General features: G+C 49.7%; 4 protein-coding genes across 4 annotated transcripts; all 4 read left to right on the top strand.

Moving 5' to 3' along the window:
- Window positions 1-2,638: 2,638 nt before the first annotated feature.
- LOC311214706 (protocadherin beta-4-like) lies at window positions 2,639-5,413 on the top strand (the record flags this gene model as incomplete). The annotated part of the gene is made up of 1 exon (XM_084295431.1): window positions 2,639-5,413. The coding sequence occupies exon 1, from the start codon at window positions 2,972-2,974 to the stop codon at window positions 5,411-5,413; it is 2,442 nt and encodes an 813-aa protein (XP_084151557.1). The 5' UTR covers window positions 2,639-2,971.
- A 3,922-nt stretch (window positions 5,414-9,335) lies between these two features.
- On the top strand, window positions 9,336-12,110 carry LOC311214705 (protocadherin beta-15-like; the record flags this gene model as incomplete). Its single annotated transcript, XM_084295430.1, has 1 exon — window positions 9,336-12,110. Exon 1 carries the CDS (start codon window positions 9,669-9,671, stop codon window positions 12,108-12,110), a length of 2,442 nt encoding a protein of 813 aa, XP_084151556.1. The 5' UTR covers window positions 9,336-9,668.
- A 5,371-nt stretch (window positions 12,111-17,481) lies between these two features.
- Window positions 17,482-20,068, top strand: LOC311214704 (protocadherin beta-4-like; the record flags this gene model as incomplete). The annotated part of the gene is made up of 1 exon (XM_084295429.1): window positions 17,482-20,068. The coding sequence occupies exon 1, from the start codon at window positions 17,633-17,635 to the stop codon at window positions 20,066-20,068; it is 2,436 nt and encodes an 811-aa protein (XP_084151555.1). The 5' UTR covers window positions 17,482-17,632.
- A 4,542-nt stretch (window positions 20,069-24,610) lies between these two features.
- On the top strand, window positions 24,611-27,052 carry LOC311214703 (protocadherin beta-4-like; the record flags this gene model as incomplete). The annotated part of the gene is made up of 1 exon (XM_084295428.1): window positions 24,611-27,052. One exon carries the CDS (start codon window positions 24,611-24,613, stop codon window positions 27,050-27,052), a length of 2,442 nt encoding a protein of 813 aa, XP_084151554.1.
- Window positions 27,053-27,748: the final 696 nt, after the last annotated feature.

Genomic DNA, 27,748 nt, shown 5'->3' with positions numbered 1-27,748 from the left:
TGGGTCCTTTTATATTTATTATATCTATTCTTAATTGTTTCCTTTATTGAGGTATTGTTCTGTGGGAATGTGTCCTCAACCTGAAGACGTGACTGCTAGTGCCTGAAGGAAAAGGGTGGGTAGCAGGGATTTGCTAGAAGGCCTCTTGTGGGTCTTGTGAGTCCTGAGCATATGTGGTTGAACAGCTGGGCCCAGAAGAGTGGTGATCAATGGCATAAAGTCCTGTTGGATGCCAGGAACTCTTGGTGTACCCCATGGATCAATACAGATTGCATTGTTTAATGTGTATGGGATTTGCTACTTCACTTAGATCCATACAGGTCCATGGATTTGGATGGGATTCATATCAGGGTACTCAGAGAGCTGACTGACATCATCGTGGGACTTCTCTCAATTATTTTTCAATGATCTTGGGAATCGGGAGAGGTCCCAGTTGACTGGAAGCTGGCAAATGTTGTACCAGTTTTCAAGAAGGGCAAGAAAGAAGACCCTGGAAACTCCAGGCCTGTTAGTCTCATGGCAGTGCAGGGTAGAATTATGGAGATAATCCTGGGAGTTATTGAATCGCATCTGGGGGAAAAAGTAGTTATTGGTCATAGCCAAGATGGCGTCCTGAGGGGTAGGTTCTGTTTAACAAATTTGATTTCCCATCCCGTCGATGAAGGGAAACCATCTGCTGTAATCTTTTTGGATTTCAGTAAAGCTTTTGACACAGTTTCACTTAGGATTCTACTGAGAAAAATGTCCAGCATACAGCTAGACAAAAACATCATACGATGGGTGGATAATTATCTAATGTGTATTGCTTAAAGTTTTATGGTAAACGGGGCTACACCACCGCAGTGGACAGTCAAAAGTGGGGTCCCCCAAGGCTTAGTATTAGAGCCAGTTCTCTTCAATGTTTGTATAAATGATTTGGATGTAGGAATAGAAGGTATTTTGAGCAAATGTGCATTTGGTTTGTGCTCTTAGTCACATGGTCGGAATTTTTGTTGTAGAGCTGTGTGGAGCCAGGAGTTGGACTTGATGATCCATATGGGTTTCATCCCACTTGGGGTATTCCTTTTATTCTTTGATTAATGTCCTTGTAAATAATCTCCATGATGGGACAGAGTGTACCCTCTGTAAGTCAGCAGGTGCAGTAAAACCAGAGTGGGGTTGAGGTAGAGAAGTGTTGGCTACAGCAGAGGGTCTTGCTGTCATCAAAAGGATCTGGAGAACCTGGAGAAATGGGCTGACAAGACCCTCATGGAGTTCCACAAGGAGATATTTAAAGTCCTTCACTTGGGGAGGAACAATGCCATGTTGCAGGAAAGCAGGCTGGCGGAAAAGGCTCTGGGGGTCCCAGTGGATACCAAGTTGAACATGTGCCAGCAGCATGCCCTTGCCATAAAGAAGCCTAATGATGGTTGAATCAGCAGAATCTCTTGAACAGATCAAGGGAATATCTCGAGCAGTCCAAAGGAAGCCATACTTCCCTTCTGTTCACCAGTGGTGAGGCCAGCCCCTGTCTAGTGTTTTAGAGCTGGAAGGGATCTAGGTCACAATTCTTACCCTTGTTTCCTGGAGAGTAAACCTGCACTTGAAACTGGCCTTGCAAATAACCCTCTAAAAATGAGTCAGATATATGTTTTCCTCTACCCCTCCAAAATAAACAGATAACCAAAAAATAGAATGAAAGAAGCTAAAGTCTCCATCATTTAGGCAAAGATATGTTTCACCTCAGTCGAGATCTCCTCTGAAGTGAGTAGAAATTGGCTCTTCAGATTATCTTGTTAAGTTCTTTGTCTCCTTAAATTCTTTTTCTTCTTAAATTCTTAGTCCTGCTTGTTTAATTAGCTTCGCAAATGACCCTCTAATAGGAAGTCAGATGTATGTTTCTCCTCACCAGTGAAAGGAAAAATAAAATAAAACAGATAAAATAAAATTAAGAAAGTAAAGTTTCTTTCCTTCAGGCAATTTGTTTCATCTCGGACAATATCTTTTCTGAAGTACTTAATTAGTAGGGTTTGGCTCTTTAAATTCGCTCATTAACTACTTTTTCTTGTTAAATTCTTTGGCTCCCTAATTAATTAGTCCTCCTTGTTAGGGAGCAAGTGGACCTCATCCTGTCCTTTTTCAGGGATGTAACACAAATGTGAGATTGGGCAACAGTCATTCTCATGGTAATGCCACTTGGCCATCCTTCCTTAAAAGCAAAGCAAGTCACGCTCATGTAATGCACTTTAGCCATGTCCCCATGTCAGCAGGGAAAGGATGGTGTGAGTCCTGTGTTTCAATGCAGCACAAGTGCTGCTCTCTTTCTTGGCTAGTTCCTGGATCTCTGTGTCTGAGATGCATGAGCCCTGTGTGCATTTGTGATGTGTGCTTCTCCAGTTTGGCCAGCAAGAAAGATGCTTACACAGAGTACTATCACCTCCAGAGGACAGAAAAAAACGTGCACAACCTGAGATCACTGTGGTGTAGAAAAGGTGGGTTGGCTGTCTTCTGGAGATTACCTCAAAGCTCTAGAAGCACCCATGATACTGGGAACGATGGTAACTGTAAAACACTGTGAACTTCAGTTTGCCTGGATTCAGTTCGACCGGCAAGAAACTGCCGGACTTTTGTGAAAGGCTGCGAGTGGGCGGCCAGGAGCGCGTCCCGTCCCGGAGCAGTCCCGCCGCAGGCCGCAGGGTGGTGCTCGTGGCCAAGGCGGCGGCGAGCGGCTGCGAGCGGGGAGGCGGCCGAGCCCAGCGCAGCGCAGCGCAGCGCAGCGCAGCCGGGAGGCGGCGGCGAGCGGTCGTCCGCGCCGTCCTCCGCAGCAGCCGCTGCCGGTCCCGGAGTGCCGCGCTGCGGGCCGCCAGCCGAGCTCGGCGAGAGGGAGAGAGGGAGGCCGCGAGGGAGGGCGCCCGCCCTTGCCGCCGCGCTGCTGCCGGGCGCCGCTTCCCGCGGGGGACTGCGGCAGACGGAGGGTGTCCGCCGCCCCGCCATGGCGTCTGCAAGGCAAGTGCTTTGTCTGTGTGCTTTGCTGTGCGTGCCGCGCGTTCGCTGCGAGCCCATCCGCTACTCCGTAGCCGAGGAGGGGGAGAGCGGCTCCGTGGTGGCCAACGTGGCGGAGGACGCGAGGCTGACGCCGGCGCAGCTCTCGGCTCGCCGGGCACGCATTGCCTCCCCGGACGGCCGGCAGCATTTTCGCTTAGAGCGCGCCACCGGCCGCCTCGTCCTGGCGGAGCGGCTCGATCGCGAGGAGATGTGCGGCCGCTCGCTTACGTGCACGCTCGCCTTCGAGCTCCTGCTGGAAAACCCGCTGCAGTTCTTTCGTGTCGAGGTGGCCGTGGAGGACGTCAACGACCACTCGCCGGTCTTTCCCGAGGAACGAGTCACTTTTAAGATCTTGGAAACCAGCGACCCTGGCTCGCGTTTCCCCGTGGAGGCGGCTCAGGACCTGGACGTTGGCAGCAACGGAATCCAGGCTTACACCATCACTCCCGAGAACGGTTACTTCAGTGTTTTTATTCGGAAACGAAGTGAGGTTGACATGCATGTTGAACTGGTATTGGAAAAGCCTCTAGACAGAGAGGAGCAGCCAGAGCTGCTTTTCAGTCTCATTGCCACAGATGGTGGCTCTCCACCTAGGAGTGGGACAGCCCAAATCCACATCGTAGTTCTTGATGTGAATGACAATACTCCTATCTTTACTCAGGACGTTTATGTTGGTCAGGTTTTGGAAAGTGCCCCAGCAGGCTCTGTGGTTCTCAGAGTTGTAGCCACCGATCCAGACATGGGACTGAATGGTGACATCTCCTATAGGTTCAGCCAAGCAGTCAGTGAGAGCCAATTGCCTTTCACAATTGACACTCTGAGTGGTGAAATTCGTGTCACAAAGCCCCTGGATTTTGAGACCACACAGAAATATGAGCTCAGTGTGCGGGCAATTGACGGTGGAGACCTCTCGGCACTCTGCAAGGTGTTGGTGGAGGTGATGGACGTGAACGACAATGCACCAGAGGTGGTGGTGACTTCCTTCAGCAGCCCCCTCCCCGAGAACACGGAGCCTGGGACAGTGGTAGCTGTATTTGCTGTGAGGGACCGGGATTCTGGTGTGAATGGGGAGATCAGCTGTGCCCTTGAAGACCAGCTCTCCTTCTCCCTAAGGCCAGCCTATAAGAATTACTATGAGCTGCTGACTGTAAGCACATTGGATCGGGAGGAGACAGCTCAGTACCTTGTGGTCATCACAGCGGCAGACGCAGGTTCTCCTCCTCTCACCACTACCCAGACCTTCACCGTGGACATCTCCGATGTCAATGACAATGCCCCCGTTTTCAACCAGACATCGTACACCATGTATGTGCGAGAGAACAATATCCCTGGAGTGCTTGTTGGGGCTGTCAGTGCAGTGGACTCAGATGCAGGACCCAATGCCAAGGTGACTTATTCCCTGAGGCCTGTGCACCCCACTGAGCAGGACCCCTGCTCCTGCATCTCTGTCAACTCAGAGAACGGATATATGTTTGTGCTGCGTCCACTGGACTATGAGCAGGTGAGGCAGCTTGAGGTGCTGGTGAGTGCCACCGATGCAGGGTCCCCTCCCCTCAGCACCAACGTCACCGTCCGCGTTCTCGTGGTGGACGAGAACGACAATGCCCCACTGGTGTTGCACCCTGCTCAGGACAGCAGCCCGCCATCCAGTGAGCTGGTGCCAGCGTCGGCTGAGGTGGGGGACCTGGTCACCAAAGTGGTGGCCGTTGATGCGGACTCTGGTCAGAACTCGTGGCTTTCCTTCCACCTGCTGAGGGCCACAGACCCCGGGCTGTTTGCTGTGGGTAGCCAAAATGGGGAGGTGCGTCTGAGGAGGCCAGTGACAGAGAGGGATGCAGTGAAGCAGAAGCTCGAGGTGCTGGTGCGTGACAATGGGCGGCCACCTCTGTCGGCCACTGCAGCACTGAGCGTACTCCTGCTCAACGGCCTCTCACAGGAACACCTGCCACAGCAGGAGCTAGCTGTGCGGGATGAATACAGCTCGCTGACGATCTATTTAATCATTTCACTGGTCTTTGTCTCCCTGCTCTTCCTCACATCTTTCGCAGCCTTTGTTGCTTGCAAGGTGTGCAAGAGAAAGGATCTGAAAGGAGGGCACGTGCTGTATGGCACGGGCAACTTGCAGAGCAGTCTGGCTGCTGAGGCTGCTGCTGGGACCCTGCCCAATGCCTATTGCTACGAGATCAACCTCACCACGGGGTCGGGCAACAGCGAGTTCAAGTTCCTGAAGCCCATCCTCCCCAGCGTGCCACCACAGCACTCTGGGACAGGCAGGAGTGTTGCTGACACAGAGGATTTCCCGCCCGTACAGAACTCCATGGGGGATGCAGCCCTGGACATCTCTGGTACACCATCTGTTGGACACTTTAATGGCCTTCCCTTTAACTAGATCTGTGTCGACACAGTGGAACGCTTAAATCTGCATTTGTAATTGGCTTCACAAGTGATCCTCTAATACTAAGTCAGATGTATATTTTTCTTGACCCCCTCCAAAAAGATTAGGAATTAAAAAATGTAAGAGAACCAAGGCTTTCTGCTCATGCAATGATGTGTTTCAGCTCTGATACTGAGTTCTCCAAAGTGCTTCATGAGCAAGGTTTGATCCTGGCTCTCTAGCTAAATGCTTGTCATTAGGAAAAATCTTGGCAATCACCCTGTCTTAGTCTGTGTTCAGACATTATGTTGAGGCTGGGCAGTTGACACTGCAGTATAGCCCTCCTCCCTTGTCTGCAGGGAAGAAAGATGTTAGCCCTGAGTATCAGTGCAGTGCAAGTTCTTTTCTCTTTCTTTGCTGAGTCCTTGATCTCTCTGTGTGAGATATGTCAGCACCATGTGTTTTTGCAGTGTGTGGTCTTCCACCTTGTTTGGCTTGAACCATGTATTTTACTGGGTTCCGCCATCTCATCTTCTGCAGGACACAGCAAAAACATATAGAGCCAGACTTTGCAGTGGTCCATGTGCTTGGGCATGACTCAGAGCTATAGCAGGACTAACAATTCCAACAGACACTACTTATACATAGCTATGACCCTGATCATTGTGTTTGGGTGGATGGCAAGGCATCTTGATACATTGCCTCAGAGGACCTGTGTCTACAAGGCAGAAGAAAGATAGGCTTTAAAACGGAATATCCTTTTTTGTGTCATTGTTTTCATTGTTGCTTGAAGGGGTTCCTCAATGAAAGGGAAGTGCTATCATGGTCTGCTCTTCCAGGTTTTTGTTAGAATGCTTACATATTCCCTTTTTTTTTCTTTTTTCCCTTTCTCTTTTGGCTGTGTATTTTAACATTGTCTTATGAATTCCCCTCAAAAAGGACTGACATCCAAAGTATAATATTGGGTTGTTTGAAAGAAGGTGTTCTGGGACTGGATACAGAAACACCCTTATGTTCTGTTGTGAAGCATTATACACTGTATCATTTTTAAGCTGGTATACCCTTGTCTGTAAAATGAAATGGAATGAATGCCCGAGTGCCATTCTGGCAATAAAAAGGATGCTGTTGTGGAGAGAGTCTTTGTAGTAATGTTCTTATAAGGACAGCTCTGTAAACTATCCAGGGTTTTTCCAAAAGTATGGGTGCTTTTTTTTTTTTTTTTTAATTACATATATTTTTATTTGGTTCCTTTATTGAGGTATTGTTCTGTGGGAATGTGTCCTCTACCTAGAGTTGTGACTGCTAGTGCCTGAAGGAAAAGGGTGGGTATCAAGGATTTGATAGAAGGCCTCTTGTGAGTCTTGTGAGCACTGAGCATATGTGGCTGAACAGGTGGGTCCAGAAGAGTGGTGATCAATGGCATAAAGTCCTGTTGGATGCCAGGAACTCTTGGTGTACCCCATGGATCAATACAGATTGCATTGTTTAATGTGAGTGGGATTTGCTGCTTTACCTGGATCCATAAACATCCATGGATTTGGATGGGAATCATCTCAAGGTGCTCAGAGAGCTGACTGACATCATTGTGGGACTTCTCTCAATTATTTTTCAATGTTCTTGGGAATCTGGAGAGGTCCCAGTTGACTGGAAGCTGGCAAATGTTGTACCAGTTTTCAAGAAGGGCATGAAAGAAGACCCTGGAAACTACAGGCCTATTAGTCTCATGGCAGTGCCTGGTAAAATTATGGAGATAATCCTGGGAGTTATTGAATCACCTCTGAGGGAAAAAGTAGTTATTGGTCATAGCCAAGATGGCTTCATGAAGGGTAGGTTCTGTTTAAGAAATATGATTTCCTTTTATTATTAGATCACCCTTGTAGTCGATGAAGGGAAACCAGCTGCTGTAATCTTTTTGTATTTCAGTTAAGCTTTTGACACAATTTCCCTTAGGATCCTACTGAGAAAAATGTCCAGCATACGGCTAGACAAAACATCATATGATGGGTGGATAATTATCTGATGGGTACTGCTCAAATGTTTATGGTAAATGGGGCTGCACTAGGGTATCGGCCAGTCACCAGTGGGGTCCCCTAAGGCTCTGTTTTAGAGCCAGTTCTCTACTATGTTTTTATAAACGATTTGTATGTAGGACTAGAAGGTATTTTGAGCAAATTTGGGCTGTGCATTTGGTTTGTGCTCTTAGTCACATGGTCTGAATTATTTTTAGACCTATGAAGAGCCAGGAGGGTCACTAGATCATCCTTATGGGTTTCTTCCAGCTTGGGATATTCTTTTTATTCTGTGTTGAATATCCTTATAAATAATCTCAATGATGGGACAGAGTGTGCCCTCTGTAAGTCAGCAGGTGCTGTAGAACGGGAATGGGGGTGAGGTGGAGAAGCGTCGGCTACTGCAGAGGGTGTTGCTGAGATCAAAAGGATCTGGAGAACATGAAGAAATGGTCTGACAGGATCCTCATGGAGTTCCACAAGGAGATATGCAAAGTCCTTCACTTGGGGAGGAACAATGCCATGTTGCAGGAAAGCAGGCTGGTGGAAAAGGCTCTGGGGGTCCCAGTGGATACCAAGTTGAACATGTGCCAGCAGCATGCCCTTGCCATAAAGAAGCCTAATGATGGTTGAATCAGCAGAATCTCTTGAACAGGTCAAGGGAATATCACAAGCAGTCGAAGGAAAACCGTATTTCCCTTCTGTTCACCAGTGGTGAGGCCAGCCCCTGTCTAGTGTTTTGGAGCTGGAAGGGATCTAGGTCACAATTCTTACCCTTGTTTCCTGGAGAGTAAACCTGCACTTGAAACTGGCCTTGCAAATAACCCTCTAAAAATGAGTCAGATATATGTTTTCCTCTACACTTCCAAAATAAATAAATAAGCAGATAAATTGAATGAAAGAAACCAAAGTCTGCATCATTCAGGAAATGATATGTTTCACCTCAGTCGACATCTCTTCTGAAGTGAGTAAAAATTGGCTCTTTAGACTGTCTCATTAAGTTCTTTGTCTTGTTAAATTCTTTGGCTCCTTAAATTCTTTGTCCTGCTTGTTGTAATTGGCTTCGCAAATTACTCTCTATTCGGAAATCAGATGTATGTTTTTCTTCACTCCTCAAGGGAAAAATAAAACAGATAATATAAAGTCAAGAAAGTAAAGTTTCTTTCCTTCACGCAATTTGTTTCATCTCGGACAATATCTTTTCTGAAGCAACTCATTAGTAGGGTTTGGCTCTTTATATTGGCTCGTTAAGTACTTTGTCTCGTTGAATTCTTTGGCTCCTTAATTAATTTGTCCTCCTTGTTAGGGAACGCTGTGGACCCCCCCTGTCTTTTCTGGGATGTTACACAAGGGTGAGATTGGGGAGACAAAGATCATTCTCATGGTGATGCCTGGATTCTAAGGTAAATGAACGACAAGTCTTTCTCAAAGAAATGTTAAAAACTGGTCTCCCAGTTTTGTCCCATTGCTTTCCTTCCCACTTACTCTAGCTTCTCCATGACACAAGAGTGCAGTCTGACATGATTATTCATGGGTTTAGTTCCATGGTGTTAGAAAGCTTTAATTCCCCTTATTCCCATTCTCTTTTCCTGTATGAGTTGTGTTGGAGCATGGTGTTACCTATTCCCCTGAAGAAGGACTGTCACCACCGGCAGAAGAACAGGTGAAAACGTTGTTGGAACTACGGTGGTATGGCACTGAACATTTGGAAAAGCTCACGCTGCTTTCGCTGCAGTCATGAGCTGCATTGAGGCCACACAGGAAACGCTTTACTGTAAAGGTGACATGGGATAAACACCCGAACGCAATTCCTGCCACAAAAAGGCTGCTGCTGTTGGGAGAGTCCTTGTAGCCGTATAGTTTGCGGGGAAGCTGTGTGAGCACGCCGGCGTTTGTGAAACGGCGTTTGTGAGTCGGCGGCCAGGAGCGCGTCCCGTCCCGGAGCAGTCCCGCCGCAGGCCGCAGGGTGGTGCTCGTGGCCAAGGCGGCGGCGAGCGGCTGCGAGCGGGGAGGCGGCCGAGCCCAGCGCAGCGCAGCGCAGCGCAGCGCAGCCGGGAGGCGGCGGCGAGCGGTCGTCCGCGCCGTCCTCCGCAGCAGCCGCTGCCGGTCCCGGAGTGCCGCGCTGCGGGCCGCCAGCCGAGCTCGGCGAGAGGGAGAGAGGGAGGCCGCGAGGGAGGGCGCCCGCCCTTGCCGCCGCGCTGCTGCCGGGCGCCGCTTCCCGCGGAGGACTGCGGCAGACGGAGGGTGTCCGCCGCCCCGCCATGGCGTCTGCAAGGCAAGTGCTTTGTCTGTGTGCTTTGCTGTGCGTGCCGCGCGTTCGCTGCGAGCCCATCCGCTACTCCGTAGCCGAGGAGGGGGAGAGCGGCTCCGTGGTGGCCAACGTGGCAGAGGACGCGGGGCTGACGCCGGCGCAGCTCTCGGCTCGCCGGGCACGCATTGCCTCCCCGGACGGCCGGCAGCATTTTCGCTTAGAGCGCGCCACCGGCCGCCTCGTCCTGGCGGAGCGGCTCGATCGCGAGGAGATGTGCGGCCGCTCGCTTACGTGCACGCTCGCCTTCGAGCTCCTGCTGGAAAACCCGCTGCAGTTCTTTCGTGTCGAGGTGGCCGTGGAGGACGTCAACGACCACTCGCCGGTCTTTCCCGAGGAACGAGTCACTATTAAGATCTTGGAAACCAGCGACCCTGGCTCGCGTTTCCCCGTGGAGGCGGCTCAGGACCTGGACGTTGGCAGCAACAGCATCCAGGCTTACACCATCACTCCCGAGATCGAGTTCTTCAGTGTTTCCACACAGAGTCCAGCTGAAGGTAACAAGTATATAGAATTGGTACTGGAAAAGCCTCTAGACAGGGAGGAGCAGCCAGAGCTGCTTTTCAGTCTCATTGCTACAGACGGTGGCTCTCCACCTAGGAGCGGGACCACCCAAATCCACATCGTAGTTCTAGATGTAAATGATAATGCTCCTCTATTCACACAGAAGCTTTACATTGGTCGGGTTTTGGAAAATGCCCCAATGGGCACTGTGGTTCTCAATGTCATGGCTACTGATCCAGACATGGGACTGAATGGTGACATCACCTATAGGTTCAGCCAGTCAGTGGGTGAGAACCACTTGCCATTCACAATTGACAATATGTCTGGTGAAATTCGTGTCACAAAGCCCCTGGATTATGAGACCACACAGAAATATGATCTCAGTGTGCGGGCAATTGATGGTGGGGGCATATCGGCCATGTGCAATGTAGTCGTGGAGGTGCTGGATGTGAACGACAATGCACCAGAGGTGGTGGTGAGTTCCTTCAGCAGCCCCCTCTCTGAGAACACAGAGCCTGGGACAGTGGTAGCCCTCTTTGCTGTGAGGGACCGGGATTCTGGTGTGAATGGGGAGATCAGCTGTGCCCTTGAAGACCAGCTCTCCTTCTCCCTGAGGCCAGCCTATAAGAATTACTATGAGTTAGTGACAGTGACCACGTTGGACCGGGAGGAGACATCTCAGTACCTTGTGGTCATCACAGCAGCAGACACAGGTTCTCCTCCTCTCACCACCACCAAGACCTTCACCGTGGACATCTCCGATGTCAACGACAATGCCCCTGTCTTCAACCAAACATCGTACACCATGTATGTGCGAGAGAACAATATCCCTGGAGTGCTTGTTGGGGCTATCAGTGCAGCGGACTCAGATGCAGGACTCAATGCCAAGGTGACCTATTCCCTGAGTCCTGTGCACCCCACTGAGCAGGACCCCTGCTCCTGCATCTCTGTGAACTCAGAGAACGGACATGTGTTTGTGCTGCGTCCACTGGACTATGAGCAGGTGAGGCAGCTTGAGGTGCTGCTGAGCGCCACCGATGCGGGGTCCCCTCCCCTCAGCACCAACGTCACCGTCCGCGTTCTCGTGGTGGACGAGAACGACAATGCCCCACTGGTGTTGCACCCTGCTCAGGACAGCAGCCCGCCATCCAGTGAGCTGGTGCCAGCGTCGGCTGAGGTGGGGGACCTGGTCACCAAAGTGGTGGCCGTTGATGCGGACTCTGGTCAGAACTCGTGGCTTTCCTTCCACCTGCTGAGGGCCACAGACCCCGGGCTGTTTGCTGTGGGTAGCCAAAATGGGGAGGTGCATCTGAGGAGGCCAGTGACAGAGAGGGATGCCGTGAAGCAGAAGCTCGAGGTGCTGGTGCGTGACAATGGGCGGCCACCTCTGTCGGCCACTGCAGCACTGAGCGTACTCCTGCTCAATGGCCTCTCACAGGAACACCTGCCACAGCAGGAGCTGGCTGTGCAGGATGAAGACAGCTCGCTGACAATCTATTTAATCGTTTCACTGGTCTTTGTCTCCCTCCTCTTCCTCACATCTGTCGCCGCCTTTGTTGCTTGCAAGGTGTTCAAGAGAAAGGAGCTGAAAGGAGGGCATGTGCTATATGGTTCAGGAAACTTGCAGAGCAATCTTGCTGCTGGGGCTGCTGCTGGGACCCTGCCCCATGCCTATTGCTACGAAATCAACCTCACCACGGGGTCGGGCAACAGCGAGTTCAAGTTCCTGAAGCCCATCCTCCCCAGCATTCCACCACAGCACTCTGGCACAGGCGGGGGTGTTGCTGACACAGAGGATTTCCATGCCATCCAGAACTCCATGGGGGATGCAGCCGTGGACATCTCTGGTACACCATCTGTTGGACACTTTAATGGCCTTCCATTTAACTAGGTCTGAGTCCACACAGTGAAAGGCTTCATGCCTTGGAGCTGGAAGGGATCTGGCTAAAGGTATTCAGTCTTGTTTCCTGGAGATTAAAACTGCATTCGTAATTGGCTTCACAAATGACCCTCTAACACTAAGTCAGATGTATATTTTTCTTCTCCCCCCAAAAAAGATTAGGAATAAAAAAGTGTAAGAGAACCAAGGCTTTTTGCTCATGCAATGATGTTTAGGCTCTGATACTGAGTTCTCCAAAGTGCTTCATGAGCAAGGTTTGATCCTGGCTCTCTGGCTATGTGCTTGTAATTCGGAAAAACCTTGACAATCACCCTGTCACCCTGAAGCAAAATGTTGAGATTCTGCAAATGACAGGGTAGTATAGCCCTCCTCTCTTTTCTGCAGAGAAGAAAGGATTTCTCCGAGTGTATCACTGCAGTGCAAGTGCTACTCTTTCTTTGCTGAGTCCTGGATCTCTCTGTGTGACTCTTGTTGGCACCATGTGTTTTTGCACTGTGTGTTCTTCCACCTTGGTTGGCATGAAACATGTATTTATCTGGGTTGCACCATCTCATCTTCTCCAGGGCACAGCAAATACATGCAGAGCCAGACTTTGCAGTGGTCCATGTGCTTGGGAGTGACTCAGAGCTGTAGCAGGACTAATGATTCCAACAGACACTACTTATACATAGCTATGACCCTGATCATTGTGTTTGGGTGGATGGCAAGGCATCTTGATACATTGCCTCAGAGGATGTTTGTCTACAAGGCAGAAGAAAGATAGACTTTAAAAAGGAATATCCTTTTTTGTGTCATTGTTTTCATTGTTGCTTGAATGGGTTCCTCAATGAAAGGGAAGTATTATCATGGTCTGGTTTTCCAGGTTTTTGTTAGAATGCTTGCATCTTCCTTTTTTTCCCTTTCTCCTTTGGCCGTGTATTTAAACACTGTCTTACGAATTCCCCTTAAGAAGGACTGACATCCAACATATAACAATGGGTTTTTGGAAAGAAGGTGTTCTGGGACTGGATACATAAACACCCTCATGTTCTGTTGTGCTGCATTATACACTGTACCATTTTTAAGGTGGTATACCCTTGTCTGTAAAAGTGAAATTGAACGAATGCCCAAGTGCCATTCTGGCAATAAAAAGGATGCTGTTGTGGAGAGAGTCTTTGTAGTAATGTTCTTATCAGGAAGGCTTTGTAAAGGATCCATGGTTTTTCCAAAGTCTGGGTGCTTTTTTATTTAGTATATATATTTTTAATTGTTTCCTTTATTGAGGTATTGTTCTGGGGGAATGTGTCCTCAACCTGGAGATGTGACTGCTTTTGCCTGAAGGAAAAGTGTGGGTAGCACAGACTTGCTAGAAGGCCTCTTGTGGGTCTTGTGAGACCTGAGCATATGTGGCTGAACAGGTGGGCCCAGAAGAGTGGTGATCAATGGCATAAAGTCCTGTTGGATGCCAGGAACTCTTGGTGTACCCCATGGATCAATACAGATTGCATTTTTTAATGTGTGTGGGATTTGCTGCTCCACCTGGATCCATAAACATCCATGGATTTGGATGGGAATCATCTCAGGGTGCTCAGAGAGCTGACTGACATCATCGTGGGAATTCTCTCAATGATTTTTCAGTGTTCTTGGGAATCTGGAGAGGTCCCAGTTGACTGGAAGCTGGCAAATGTTGTACCAGTTTTCAAGAAGGGCAAGAAAGAAGACTCTGGAAACTACAGGCCTCTTAGTCTCATGGCAGTGCCTGATAAAATTATGGAGATAATCCTGGGAGTTATTGAATTGCATCCAGGGTCAAGAAAGTCATTGGTTCCTGCCAAATTGGCTTCATGAGGGGTAGGTTCTGTTTAACAAATCTGATTTCCTTTTATTATGAGATCATCCATGTAGCTGATGAAGGGAAACCAGCTGCTGTAATCTTTTTGGATTTCAGTAAAGCTTTTAACACAGTTTCCCTTAGGATGCTACTGAGCTAAATGTCCAGCATACAGCTAGACAAAAACATCATACGATGGGTGAATAATTATCTGATGGTTTGTGCTTGAAGGTTTACGTTAAATGGGGCTGCATCAGGGTATCGGCCAGTCACCAGTGGGGTCCCCCAAGGCTCTGTTTTAGAGCCAGTTCTCTACTATGTTTTTATAAACGATTTGGATGTAGGACTAGAAGGTATTTTGAGCAAATTTGGGCTGTGCATTTGTTTTGTGCTCTTAGTCACATGCTCTGAATTTTTGTTGTAGAGCTGTGTGGAGCCAGGAGTTGGACTCAATGATCCATATGGGTTTCTTCCCACTTGGGTATTCCTCTTATTCGTTGATGAATGTCCTTATAAATAATTTAAATAATGGGACAGCGTGTACCCCCTATAAGTCAGCAGGTACTGTAAAATCGGAGTGGGGATGGGTTTGATAAGTGTTGGCTACAGCAGAAGGTGTTGCTGTCATCAAAAGGACCAGAAGAAAATGGAGAAATGGGCTGACAGGACACTCAAGGAAAGGTGCAAAGTCCTTCACTTTGGGAAGAGCAATGCCATGTTCCAGAGAAGCAGGCTGGTAGAAAAGGCTCTGGGGGTCCCAGTAGATACCAAGATGAACATGTGCCAGCAGCATGCCCTTGCCATAAAGAAGCCTAATGATGGTAGAATCAGCAGAGTCTCTTGAACAGGTCTAGGGAATACCTTGAGCAGTACAAGGGAAGCCATACTTCCTCTCTGTTGACCACTGGTGAGGCCAGACCCTGTCTAGTGTTTTAGAGCTGGAAGGGATCTAGGTCACAACCCTTACCCTTGTTTCCTGGAGACTAAACCTGCACTTGAAATTGGCCTTGCAAATAACCTTCTAATAATAAGTCGGATATATGTTTTCCTCTACACCTCCAAAATAAATAAATAAGCAAATAAATTGAATGAAAGAAACGAAAGTCTCCATTATTCAGGTAATTATATGTTTCACCTCAGGTGAGATCTCATCTGAAGTGAGTAGAAACTGGCTCTTCAAATTGTCTTTTTAGGTTCTTTCTCTCCTTAAATTCCTTGGCTCCTTAAATTCTTAGTCTTGCTTGTTTAATTAGCTTCGCAAATTACCCTCTAATAGGAAGTCAGATGTATGTTTTTCTTCATCCCTCAAAAGAGAAATAAAATAAACCAGATAAAATAAAATCAAGAAAGTAAAGTTTCTTTCCTTCAGGCAATTTGCTTCATCTCGGACAATATCTTTTCTGAAGTACTTCATTTGTAGGGTTTGGCACTTTAAATTCGCTTGTTAAGTACTTTGTCTCGTTAAACTCTTTGGCTCCTTAATTAATTTGTCCTCCTTGTTAGGGAACGCTGTGGACCCCACCCTGTCTTTTCTGGGATGTTACACAACGGTGAGATTGGACAGACAAAGATCATTCTCATGGTAATGCCACTTGGCCAACCTTCCTTAAAAGAAAAGCAAGTCATACTCATATAATGCACTTCAGCCATGCCCCCATGTCAGCGGGGAAAGGATGGTGTGAGTCCTGTGTTTCAATGCAGCACAAGTGCTGCTCTATTTCTTAGTTGTGTCCTCGATCTCCCAGTCTGAGATGCAAGGGGCCCTGTGTGTACTTGTGATGTGTGCTCCTCGAGCTGGGCCAGCAAGAAAGGTTCTTAGACTGCATACTATCATTTCCAGTGGACAGAAGAAACATGCACTACCAGAGATCCCTGTGGTTGGCTGTCTCCTGGAGATTGCCTCAAAGCTCTAGAAGCACTCCCGATGCTGAGATCGATGATAGATATAAAGCACTGTGCGCTTCTGCTTGCCAGGATTCTAAGGTAAATATATGGCGACTCTATTACCTAGACAAAGTTAAAAACTGGTCTCCCAGTTTTGTCCCATCATTTCCTTCCCACTTGCTCTTGCTTTTCCATGAGACAAGAGTTCAGTCTGACATGATTATTCATGGGTTTAGTTCCATGGTGTTAGAAAGCTTTCATTCCCCTTTTTCCCATTCTCTTTTCCTGTATGAGTTGTGTTGGAGCATTGTGTTACCCATGCCCCTGAAGAAGGACTGTCACCACAGGCAGACCATGTTTTTGGAACAACGGTGGTGTTAGAAACTGCTCAGTCTTCAAAATAGGATTAAATAAAAAAATAGGATTAATTAAAAGAATAGAGGTAAGCAAACAGCGCTGGGTGCACCGGGAGTCTCCGCTCCACCAGGACGCACACCAGCCACATCAAGTAGCTGATTTTTATACTCCTAGACTAATACATATTCATTACTACTTCTAAGAAAAATAGGTTATTATAATTAGATTCCGTGGTCCAGTCCCTCCTAATGGAGCATGCGCATCAGTCTTCGGTGGTCCCTCTGGGGGTCTCTAGGGGTCTTTCATGCTGAAGGCTCGTAGTCTTCCTCTCCAAGTTTTTTTCTTGTCCTTGCCCTTTGTACTTCCTTGGCACCGTGTCAAGTTTACACAGCATCCCCTGCAGGTCTTGTCTCCTAGCCGTCCTTCAGCTTCTTTTTTTTCTTCTTCTTAATCTCTTGGCCAACTGGCCAGGTATCAGAGGCTTGCATAGTATCCCATAACAGTCACTAGTTGTTATCAGTTGTTCTGAACCCCCCAGACATCAAAGACTTCATACAAACACAAATAGCTTTCTTATTGACACTTCACGAGTAATTAAAACATTCCTCATCAGCCATTCACAAGGACAGTCATACCTGTAGCCGTGTTAAATTAATCTCGAAGAAGACAAAAAAAAGGCTGTAACTGTTAGAAATAGAAGTTCGGAATAACAAAAGCAAACAGGTTCATAAATTTGAGGAGTATTTTCTGAAGACTTGATAAATTGACTAGAATGAGGGGGAGACTGGGACACACTGCATCTGTGGTTCAAGAATTAAATTGCCAGTGCAGGACCCAGAGGCAGACAGGAATGTTCTTTATTGACACGAATTGTTAAAACATTCCTAACAGTGGTATGGCCGTGAACATTTGGAAAAGCTAACGCAGCTTTGTAATGCAGTCATAAGCTGCATCACGGCCACGAAGGACACGCTTTCCTGTAAAGGTGAAATGAAAAGAACACCCTAGCGCTATTCCTGCCACAAAAAGCCTGCTGCTGTTGAGAGAGTCCTTGTAGCCGTATAGTTTGCAGGGAAGCTGTGTGAGCACGCCGGCGTTTGTGAAAGGCTGCGAGTGGGCGGCCAGGAGCGCGTCCCGTCCCGGAGCAGTCCCGCCGCAGGCCGCAGGGTGGTGCTCGTGGCCAAGGCGGCGGCGAGCGGCTGCGAGCGGGGAGGCGGCCGAGCCCAGCGCAGCGCAGCGCAGCGCAGCGCAGCCGGGAGGCGGCGGCGAGCGGTCGTCCGCGCCGTCCTCCGCAGCAGCCGCTGCCGGTCCCGGAGTGCCGCGCTGCGGGCCGCCAGCCGAGCTCGGCGAGAGGGAGAGAGGGAGGCCGCGAGGGAGGGCGCCCGCCCTTGCCGCCGCGCTGCTGCCGGGCGCCGCTTCCCGCGGAGGACTGCGGCAGACGGAGGGTGTCCGCCGCCCCGCCATGGCGTCTGCAAGGCAAGTGCTTTGTCTGTGTGCTTTGCTGTGCGTGCCGCGCGTTCGCTGCGAGCCCATCCGCTACTCCGTAGCCGAGGAGGGGGAGAGCGGCTCCGTGGTGGCCAACGTGGCGGAGGACGCGGGGCTGACGCCGGCGCAGCTCTCGGCTCGCCGGGCACGCATTGCCTCCCCGGACGGCCGGCAGCATTTTCGCTTAGAGCGCGCCACCGGCCGCCTCGTCCTGGCGGAGCGGCTCGATCGCGAGGAGATGTGCGGCCGCTCGCTTACGTGCACGCTCGCCTTCGAGCTCCTGCTGGAAAACCCGCTGCAGTTCTTTCGTGTCGAGGTGGCCGTGGAGGACGTCAACGACCACTCGCCGGTCTTTCCCGAGGAACGAGTCACTTTTCAGATCTTGGAAACCAGCGACCCTGGCTCGCGTTTCCCCGTGGAGGCAGCTCAGGACCTGGACGTTGGCAGCAACAGCATCCAGGCTTACACCATCGCTCCCGAGAACGAGTACTTCAGTGTTTCTTTTAAGCATCCGAGAAATAAATTTATAGAATTGGTATTGGAAAAGCCTCTCGACAGAGAGGAGCAGCCAGAGCTGATTTTCAGTCTCATTGCTACAGATGGTGGCTCTCCACCTAGGAGTGGGACCACCCAAATCCACATCGTAGTTCTTGATGTAAATGACAACGCTCCCACCTTTACTGAGGAGGTTTATGTTGGTCAGGTTTTGGAAAATACCCCAGCAGGCTCTGTGGTTCTCAGTGTCGTGGCTACTGATCCAGACGTGGGACTGAATGGTGATATCTCCTATAGGTTCAGCCAAGCAGTCAGTGAGAGCCAATTGCCTTTCACCATTGACACTCTGAGTGGTGAAATTCGTGTCACAAAGCCCCTGGATTTTGAGACCACACAGAAATATGAGCTCAGTGTGCTGGCAACTGATGGTGGGGGTCTCTCAGGCATGTGCAATATAGTCGTGGAGGTGATGGATGTGAATGACAATGCACCGGAACTGGTGATCAGTTCCTTCAGCAGCCCCCTCCCTGAGAACACAGAGCCTGGGACAGTGGTAGCTGTATTTGCTGTGAGGGACCGAGATTCTGGTGTGAATGGGGAGATCAGCTGTGCCCTGGAAGACCAGCTCTCCTTCTCCCTGAGGCCAGCCTATAAGAATTATTATGAGCTGGTGACTGTGAGCACATTGGATCGGGAGGAGACAGCTCAGTACCTTGTGGTCATCACAGCGGCAGACGCAGGTTCTCCTCCTCTCACCACCACCAAGACCTTCACCGTGGACATCTCCGATGTCAATGACAATGCCCCCGTTTTCAACCAGACATCGTACACCATGTACGTGCGAGAGAACAATATCCCTGCAGTGCTTGTTGGGGCTGTCAGTGCAGTGGACTCAGATGCAGGACCCAATGCCAAGGTGACCTATTCCCTGAGTCCTGTGCACCCCACTGAGCAGGACCCCTGCTCCTGCATCTCTGTCAACTCAGAGAACGGACATGTGTTTGTGCTGCGTCCACTGGACTATGAGCAGGTGAGGCAGCTTGAGGTGCTGGTGAGTGCCACCGATGCGGGGTCCCCTCCCCTCAGCACCAATGTCACTGTCCGCCTCCTCGTGGTGGACGAGAACGACAATGCCCCACTGGTGTTGCACCCTGCTCAGGACAGCAGCCCGCCATCCAGTGAGCTGGTGCCAGCGTCAGTTGAGGTGGGGGACCTGGTCACCAAAGTGGTGGCGGTTGATGCGGACTCTGGTCAGAACTCGTGGCTTTCCTTCCACCTGCTGAGGGCCACAGACCCCGGGCTGTTTGCTGTGGGTAGCCAAAATGGGGAGGTGCGTCTGAGGAGGCCAGTGACAGAGAGGGATGCCATGAAGCAGAAGCTCGAGGTGCTGGTGCGTGACAATGGGCGGCCACCTCTGTCGGCCACTGCAGCACTGACCGTACTCCTCCTTAATGGCCTCTCACAGGAACACCTGCCACAGCAGGAGCTGGCTGTGCAGGATGAAGACAGCTCGCTGACAATCTATTTAATCGTTTCACTGGTCTTTGTCTCTCTCCTCTTCCTCACATCTTTCACAGCCTTTGTTGCTTGCAAGGTGTGCAAGAGAAAGGAGCTGAAAGGAGGGCACATGCTGTATGGGACGGGCAACTTACAGAGCAGTCTTGCTGCTGGGGCTGCTGCTGGGACCCTTCCCCATGCCTATTGCTATGAGATCAACCTCACCACGGGGTCGGGCAACAGCGAGTTCAAGTTCCTGAAGCCCATCCTCCCCAGCATGCCACCACAGCACTCTGGCACAGGCAGGGGTGTTGATGATGCAGAGGATTTTCTGCCTGTCCATAACTCCATGGGGGATGCAGCTCTGGACATCTCTGGTACACCATCTGTTGGACACTTAAATGGCCTTCCCTTTAACTAGACCCGAGTCCACACAGTGAAAGGCTTCATGCCTTGGAGCTGGAAGGGATCTGGCTAATGCTATTCAGTCTTGTTTCCTAGAGATTAAATCTGCATTTGTAATTGTCTTCACAAATAACCCTCTAATACCAAGTCAGATGTGTGTTTTTCTTCACCCCCCAAAAAAAGGTGAGAAATTAAATATATATATATATAAGAGAAGTAAGGCCTTTGTTCTCAGGCAATGATATATTCCAGGTCTGGTATTGGTGCTTCGTGAGGAATGTGTGATTCAGTCTCTCTGGCTAAATGCTTGTCATTAGGAAAAATCTTGACAATCACCCTGTCTTAGTCTGTGTTCAAACACAATGTTGAGTCTGGGCTGTTGATAGTGCAGTATAGCCCTCGTCTCTTGTTTGCAGGGAAGAAAGGTGTTAGCTCTGTGTATCACTGCAGTGCAAGTGGTTCTCTCTTTCTTTGCTGAGTCCTGGATGTCTCTGTGTGAGTCATGTCGGCACCATCTGGTTTTGTAGTGTGTGGTCTTCCACCTCAGTTGGCATGAACCATGTATTTTACTGGGTTCCACCATCTCATCTTCTCCAGGACACAGCAAAAATGTGCCGAGCCAGACTTTGCAGTGGTCCATGTGCTTTGGAGTGACTCAGAACTATAGGAGGACTAACAGTTCCAACATAGACACTACTTATACATAGCTTTGACCCTGATCATTGTGTTTGGGTGGATGGCAAGGCATCTTGACACATTGCCTCAGAGGACATTTGTCTACAAGGCAGAAGAAAGATAGACTTTAAAAAGGAATACCCTTTTTTGTGTCATTGTTTTCATTCTTGCTTGAAGGGTTTTCTCTGTGAAAGGGAAGTGTTATCATGGTCTGGTTTTCCAGGTTTTTGTTAGAATGCTTACATCTTCCTTTTTTATTCCCTTTCTCCTTTGGCTGTGTATTTTAACATTGTCTTATGAATTCCCCTTAAGAAGGGCTGATACCCAACCTATAACAATGGCTCTTTGGAAAGATCGTGATATGGGACTGGATACATAAACACCCTCATGTTCTGTTGTGCTGCATTATACACTGTACCATTTTTATGCTGGTGTACCCTTGTCTGTAAAAGTGAAATGGAATGAATGCCCAAGTGCCATTCTGGCAATAAAAAGGATGGTGTTGTCCTGGGTCACTGTCTGTCTGGGTACTTTTTTATTTAATATATATATTTTTAATTGGTTCCTTAATGGAGGTTTTGATTTGGTGGCATGTGTCCTCAACCTGGAGATGTGACTGCTAGTGCCTGAAGGGAAAGGGTGGGTATCTAGGATTTGCTGGCAGGTCTCTTGTGGGCCTTGTGAGCACTGAGCATAAGAAGCGGCCGAGCAGCTGGGCCCAGAAGGGTGGTGATCAGTGGCACAAAGTCCTGTTGGATGCCAGGAACTCTTGGTGTCCCATATCGATCACCACTGATTGCATTGTTCAACATGTGTGGGATTGGCTGCTCCACCTGGATCCATACACCTCCATGGATTTGGATAGGTTTCATCTCAGGGTGCTCAGAGAGCTGACTGACTTCATCATGGGAATTCTCTCAATTATGTTTCAGTGTTCTTGGGAATCTGGAGAGGTCCCAGTTGACTGGAAGCTGGCAAATGTTGTACCAGTTTTCAAGAAGGGCAAGAAAGAAGACCCTGGAAACTACAGGCCTGTTAGTCTCATGGCAATGCAGGGTAAAATTATGGAGATAATCCTGGGAGTTATTGAATCACACCTGGGGGACAACACAGTCATTGGTCCCAGCCAAGATGGCTTCATGAGGTGTAGGTTCTGTTTAACAAATTTGTTTCCTTTTATTATAAGATCACCCATGTAGCTGATGAAGGGAAAGCAGCTGCTGTAATCTTTTTGGATTTCAGTAAAGCTTTTGACACAGTTTCCCTTAGGATCCTACTGAGCAAAATGTCCAGCATACAGCTAGACAAAAACATCATACGATGGGTGAGTAATTATCTGATGGTTTGTGCTTGAACGTTTACGGTAAATGGAGCTGCATCAGGCCAGTGGCCAGTCACCAGTGGGGTCCCCCAAGGCTTCGTTTTAGAGCCAGTTCTCTTCAATGTTTTTATAAACGATTTGGATGTATGACTAGAAGGTATTTTGAGCAAATTAGGCCTGTTCGTTCGGACTGTGCTCTTAGTCACATGGTCTGAATATTTTTTTAGTCCTATGAGGTGCTACGAATTGGACTTGATGATCCATATTGGTTTCTTCCCACTTCGTATTCCTCTTATTCGTTGATGAATGTCCTTATAAATAATATAAATAATGGGACAGAGTGTACCCCCCGTAAGTCAGCAGGTACTGTAAAACGGCAGTGTGCTGAGGTGGGGAAGTGTTGGCTACAGCAGAAGGTGTTGCTATCATCAAAAGGATCTGGAGAACCTGGAGAAATGGGCTGACAGGACCTCATGGAGTTCCACAAGGAGATATGCAAAGTCCTTCACTTGGGGAGGAACAATGCCATGTTCCAGGAAAGCAGGCTGGTGGAAAAGTCTCTGGGGGTCCCAGTGAATACCAAGTTGAACATGTGCCAGCATCATACCCTTGCCATAAAGAAGCCTAATGATGGTTGAATCAGCAGAATCTCTTGAACAGATCAAGGGAATATCTCGAGTAGTCCAAGGAAAGCCGTATTTCCCTTCTGTTCACCAGTGGTGAGGCCAGACCCTGTCTAGTGTTTTAGAGCTGGAAGGGATCTAGCTCGCAACCCTTAACCCTTGTTTCCTGGAGAGTAAACCTGCACTAGAAATTGGCCTTTAAAATTACCCTCTAAAAATAAGTCAGATATATGTTTTCATCTACACCTCAAAAATAATTAAAAAAAAGCAGATAAATTGAATGAAAGAAAGCAAAGTCTCCATCATTGAAGCATTGAAGCAGTGATATGTTTCACCTCACTCGAGATCTCTTCTGAACTGAGCAAAAGTTGGCTCTTCAAATTGTCTTAAGTTCTTTCTCTCCTTAAATTCTTTGGCTTCTTAAGTTCTTTATCCTGCTTGTTTAATTGGCTTCACAAATGACCCTCTAATTCGAAGTCAGATGTGTGTTTTTCTTCACCTGTCAAAGAAAAATAAAACAGATAAAATCAAGAAAGTAAAGTTTCTTTCCTTCAGGCAATTTGTTTCATCTCGGACAATATCTTTTCTGAAGTACTTCATTTGTAGGGTTTGGCTCTTTAAATTGGCTCATTAAGTACTTTGTTCTTTGGCTCCTTAATTAATTTGTCCTCCTTGTTAGGGAACGCTGTGGACCCCACCCTGTCTTTTCTGGGATGTTACACAAGGGTGAGATTGGTAGACAAAGATGATGCTCACACCAATGCCACTTGGCCATCCTTCCTTAAAAGCAAAGCAAGTCACGCTCCTGTAATGCACTTTAGCCATGTCCCCATGTCAGCAGGGAAAGGGTGCTGTGAGTCCTGTGTTTCAATGCAGCACAAGTGCATCTTGCTTTCTTAGCTGGTTCCTCTATCTCTGTTTCTGAGATGCATGGGCCCTGTGTGTATTTGTGATGTGTGCTCCTCGAGCTGGGCCAGCAAGAGAGGTTCTTAGAGTGAGTACTATCATCTCCAGGGGACAGAAAAAACGTGCACAACCCGAGATCCCTGCGGTTTTGAAAAGGTGGGTTGGCTGTCTCCTGGAGATTTCCTCAAAGCTCTAGAAGCACTCTCCGTGCTGAGATCGATGATAGCTATAACGCACTGTGCACTTCTGCTAGCCAGGATTCTAAGGTAAATGAACAACAACTCTATACCTAGACAAAGTTAAAAACTGGTCTCTCAGCTTTATCCCATCACTTTCCTTCCCACTTCCTATAGCTTCTTCATGAATTTTCATGGTTTTATGGTTTTAGAAAGCTACCTATTCCCCTGAAGACGGACTCACACCACAGGAAGAAGAACAGCTGAACAGGTTGTTGGAACAACGGTGGTATGGCACCGAACATTTGGAAAAGCTCGTGCTGCTTTCGCTGCAGTCATGAGCTGCATTACGGCCACACAGCACATGCTTTCCTGAAAAGGTGACATGGGATAAACACCCGAACGCAATTCCTACCACAAAAAGCCTGCTGCTGTTGGATGAGTCCTTGTAGACGTATAGTTTGCAGGCAAGCTGTGTGAGCACGCCGGCGTTTGAGAAAGGCTGCGATTCGGCGGACAGGAGCGCGTCCCGTCCCAGAGCAGTCCCGCCGCAGGCCGCAGGGTGGTGCTCGTGGCCAAGGCGGCGGCGAGCGGCTGCGAGCGGGGAGGCGGCCGAGCCCAGCGCAGCGCAGCGCAGCGCAGCGCAGCCGGGAGGCGGCGGCGAGCGGTCGTCCGCGCCGTCCTCCGCAGCAGCCGCTGCCGGTCCCGGAGTGCCGCGCTGCGGGCCGCCAGCCGAGCTCGGCGAGAGGGAGAGAGGGAGGCCGCGAGGGAGGGCGCCCGCCCTTGCCGCCGCGCTGCTGCCGGGCGCCGCTTCCCGCGGGGGACTGCGGCAGACGGAGGGTGTCCGCCGCCCCGCCATGGCGTCTGCAAGGCAAGTGCTTTGTCTGTGTGCTTTGCTGTGCGTGCCGCGCGTTCGCTGCGAGCCCATCCGCTACTCCGTAGCCGAGGAGGGGGAGAGCGGCTCCGTGGTGGCCAACGTGGCGGAGGACGCGGGGCTGACGCCGGCGCAGCTCTCGGCTCGCCGGGCACGCATTGCCTCCCCGGACGGCCGGCAGCATTTTCGCTTAGAGCGCGCCACCGGCCGCCTCGTCCTGGCGGAGCGGCTCGATCGCGAGGAGATGTGCGGCCGCTCGCTTACGTGCACGCTCGCCTTCGAGCTCCTGCTGGAAAACCCGCTGCAGTTCTTTCGTGTCGAGGTGGCCGTGGAGGACGTCAACGACCACTCGCCGGTCTTTCCCGAGGAACGAGTCACTTTTCAGATCCCGGAAAGGGGAGACCCTGGCTCGCGTTTCCCTGTGGAGGCTGCTCAGGACCTGGACATTGGCAGCAACAGCATCCAGGCTTACACTATCGCTCCCGAGAATGGATATTTTAGTGTCTCTTTCGGGACTCACAGCGACGATGACAAGTTTGTCGACTTGGTCTTAGATCAAACACTAGACAGGGAGGAGCAGCCAGAGCTGCTTTTGAGTCTCATTGCTACAGACGGTGGCTCTCCACCTAGGAGTGGGACCACACAAATACACATCGTAGTTCTGGATGTAAATGACAACGCTCCTACATTCACACAGAAGTATTACATTGGACGTGTTTTGGAAAATGCTGCAATAGGTTCTGTGATTCTCAGCGTTGTTGCAACAGATCCAGACATGGGACTGAATGGTGACATCTCCTATAGGTTCAGTAATGTTCTTGAGGACAGCCAGTCCACATTCAAAATTGACAGTATGACTGGTGAAATTCGAGTTGCAAAACCCCTGGACTTTGAGGCCACACAGAAACATGAGCTCAGTGTGCGAGGAACTGATGGTGGAGGCCTCTCAGCACTCTGCAAGGTGTTGGTGGAGGTGGTGGATGTGAACGACAATGCACCGGAGGTGGTGGTGAGTTCCTTCAGCAGCCCCCTCCCCGAGAACACAGAGCCTGGGACAGTGGTAGCTGTATTTGCTGTGAGGGACCGGGATTCTGGTGTGAATGGGGAGATCAGCTGTGCCCTTGAAGACCAGCTCTCCTTCTCCCTAAGGCCAGCCTATAAGAATTATTATGAGTTAGTGACAGTGAGCACATTGGATCGGGAGGAGACAGCTCAGTACCTTCTGGTCATCACAGCGGCAGACGCAGGATCTCCTCCTCTCACCACTACCCAGACCTTCACCGTGGACATCTCCGATGTCAATGACAATGCACCCGTTTTCAACCAGACATCGTACACCATGTACGTGCGAGAGAACAATATCCCTGGAGTGCTTGTTGGGGCTATCAGTGCAGCAGACTCAGATGCAGGACCCAATGCCAAGGTGACCTATTCCCTGAGGCCTGTGCACCCCACTGAGCAGGACCCCTGCTCCTGCATCTCCGTGAACTCAGAGAACGGACATGTGTTTGTGCTGCGTCCACTGGACTATGAGCAGGTGAGGCAGCTTGAGGTGCTGGTGAGTGCCACCGATGCGGGGTCCCCTCCCCTCAGCACCAGTGTCACCGTCCGCGTTCTCGTGGTGGACGAGAATGACAATGCCCCACTGGTGTTGCACCCTGCTCAGGACAGCAGCCCGCCATCCAGTGAGCTGGTGCCAGCGTCGGCTGAGGTGGGGGACCTGGTCACCAAAGTGGTGGCCGTTGATGCGGACTCTGGTCAGAACTCGTGGCTTTCCTTCCACCTGCTGAGGGCCACAGACCCCGGGCTGTTTGCTGTGGGTAGCCAAAATGGGGAGGTGCGTCTGAGGAGGCCAGTGACAGAGAGGGATGCCATGCAGCAGAAGCTAGAGGTGCTGGTGCGTGACAATGGGCGGCCACCTCTGTCGGCCACTGCAGCACTGAATGTACTCCTGCTCAACGGCCTCTCACAGGAACACCTGCCACAGCAGGAGCTGGCTGTGCAGGATGAAGACAGCTCGCTGACAATCTATTTAATCGTTTCACTGGTCTTTGTCTCCCTGCTCTTCCTCACATCTTTCGCAGCCTTTGTTGCTTGCAAGGTGTGCAAGAGAAAGGAGCTGAAAGGAGGACATGTGCTGTATGGCACGGGCAACTTGCAGAGCAGTCTTGCTGCTGGGGCTGCTGCTGGGACCCTGCCCCACGCCTATTGCTACGAGATCAACCTCACCACGGGGTCGGGCAACAGCGAGTTCAAGTTCCTGAAGCCCATCCTCCCCAGCGTGCCACCACAGCACTCTGACACAGGCAGGGGTGTTGATGATACAGAGGATTTCCCTTCCATCCAGAACTCCATGGGGGATGCAGCCGTGGACATCTCTGGTACACCATCTGTTGGACACTTTAATGGCTTTCCCTTTAACTAGGTCTGAGTCCATGTAGTGGAAAGCTTCATGCCTTGGAGCTGGAAGGGATCTGGCTAAAGATATTCAGTCTTGTTTCCTGGAGATTAAATCTGCGTTTGTAATTGGCTTCACAAATGACCCTCTGACACTAAGTCAGATGTGTGTTTTTCCTCTCCCCCCCAAAAAACGGTGAGAAATTAAATATATATATATAAGAGAACTAAGGCCTTTCTTCTCAGGCAATGATATGTTCCAGGTCTGGTACTGGTGCTTCATGAGCAAGGTTTGATTCTGGCTCTCTGGATATATGCTTGTCATTAGGAAAAACCTTGAAAATCACCCTGTCTTTTTCTGGGCTGAAACACAATGTTGTGGATGGGCAGTTGACAGTGCAGTATAACCCGCCTCCCCTTTCTGCAGGGAAGAAAGATATTAGTCCTGTGTATCACTGCAGTGCAAGTGCTTCTCTCTTTCTTTGCTGAGTCCTGGATCTCTCTGTGTGTGCCATGTTGGCACCATGTGGTTTTGCACTGTGTGGTCTTCCACCTCAGTTGGCATGAACCATGTATTTTACTGGGTTCTGCCATCTCATCTTCTGCAGGGCACAGCAAAAACATGCAGAGCTAGACTTTGGAGTGATCCATGTTCTTGGGAGTGACTCAAAACTATAGCACGACTAACGATTCCAACAGACACTACTTATACATATCTTTGACC

Source organism: Netta rufina (assembly GCF_964035555.1).
Source record: "Netta rufina genome assembly, chromosome: 14".
NCBI lineage: Eukaryota > Metazoa > Chordata > Aves > Anseriformes > Anatidae > Netta > Netta rufina.
This window is presented reverse-complemented; position numbering and strand designations above follow the sequence as displayed.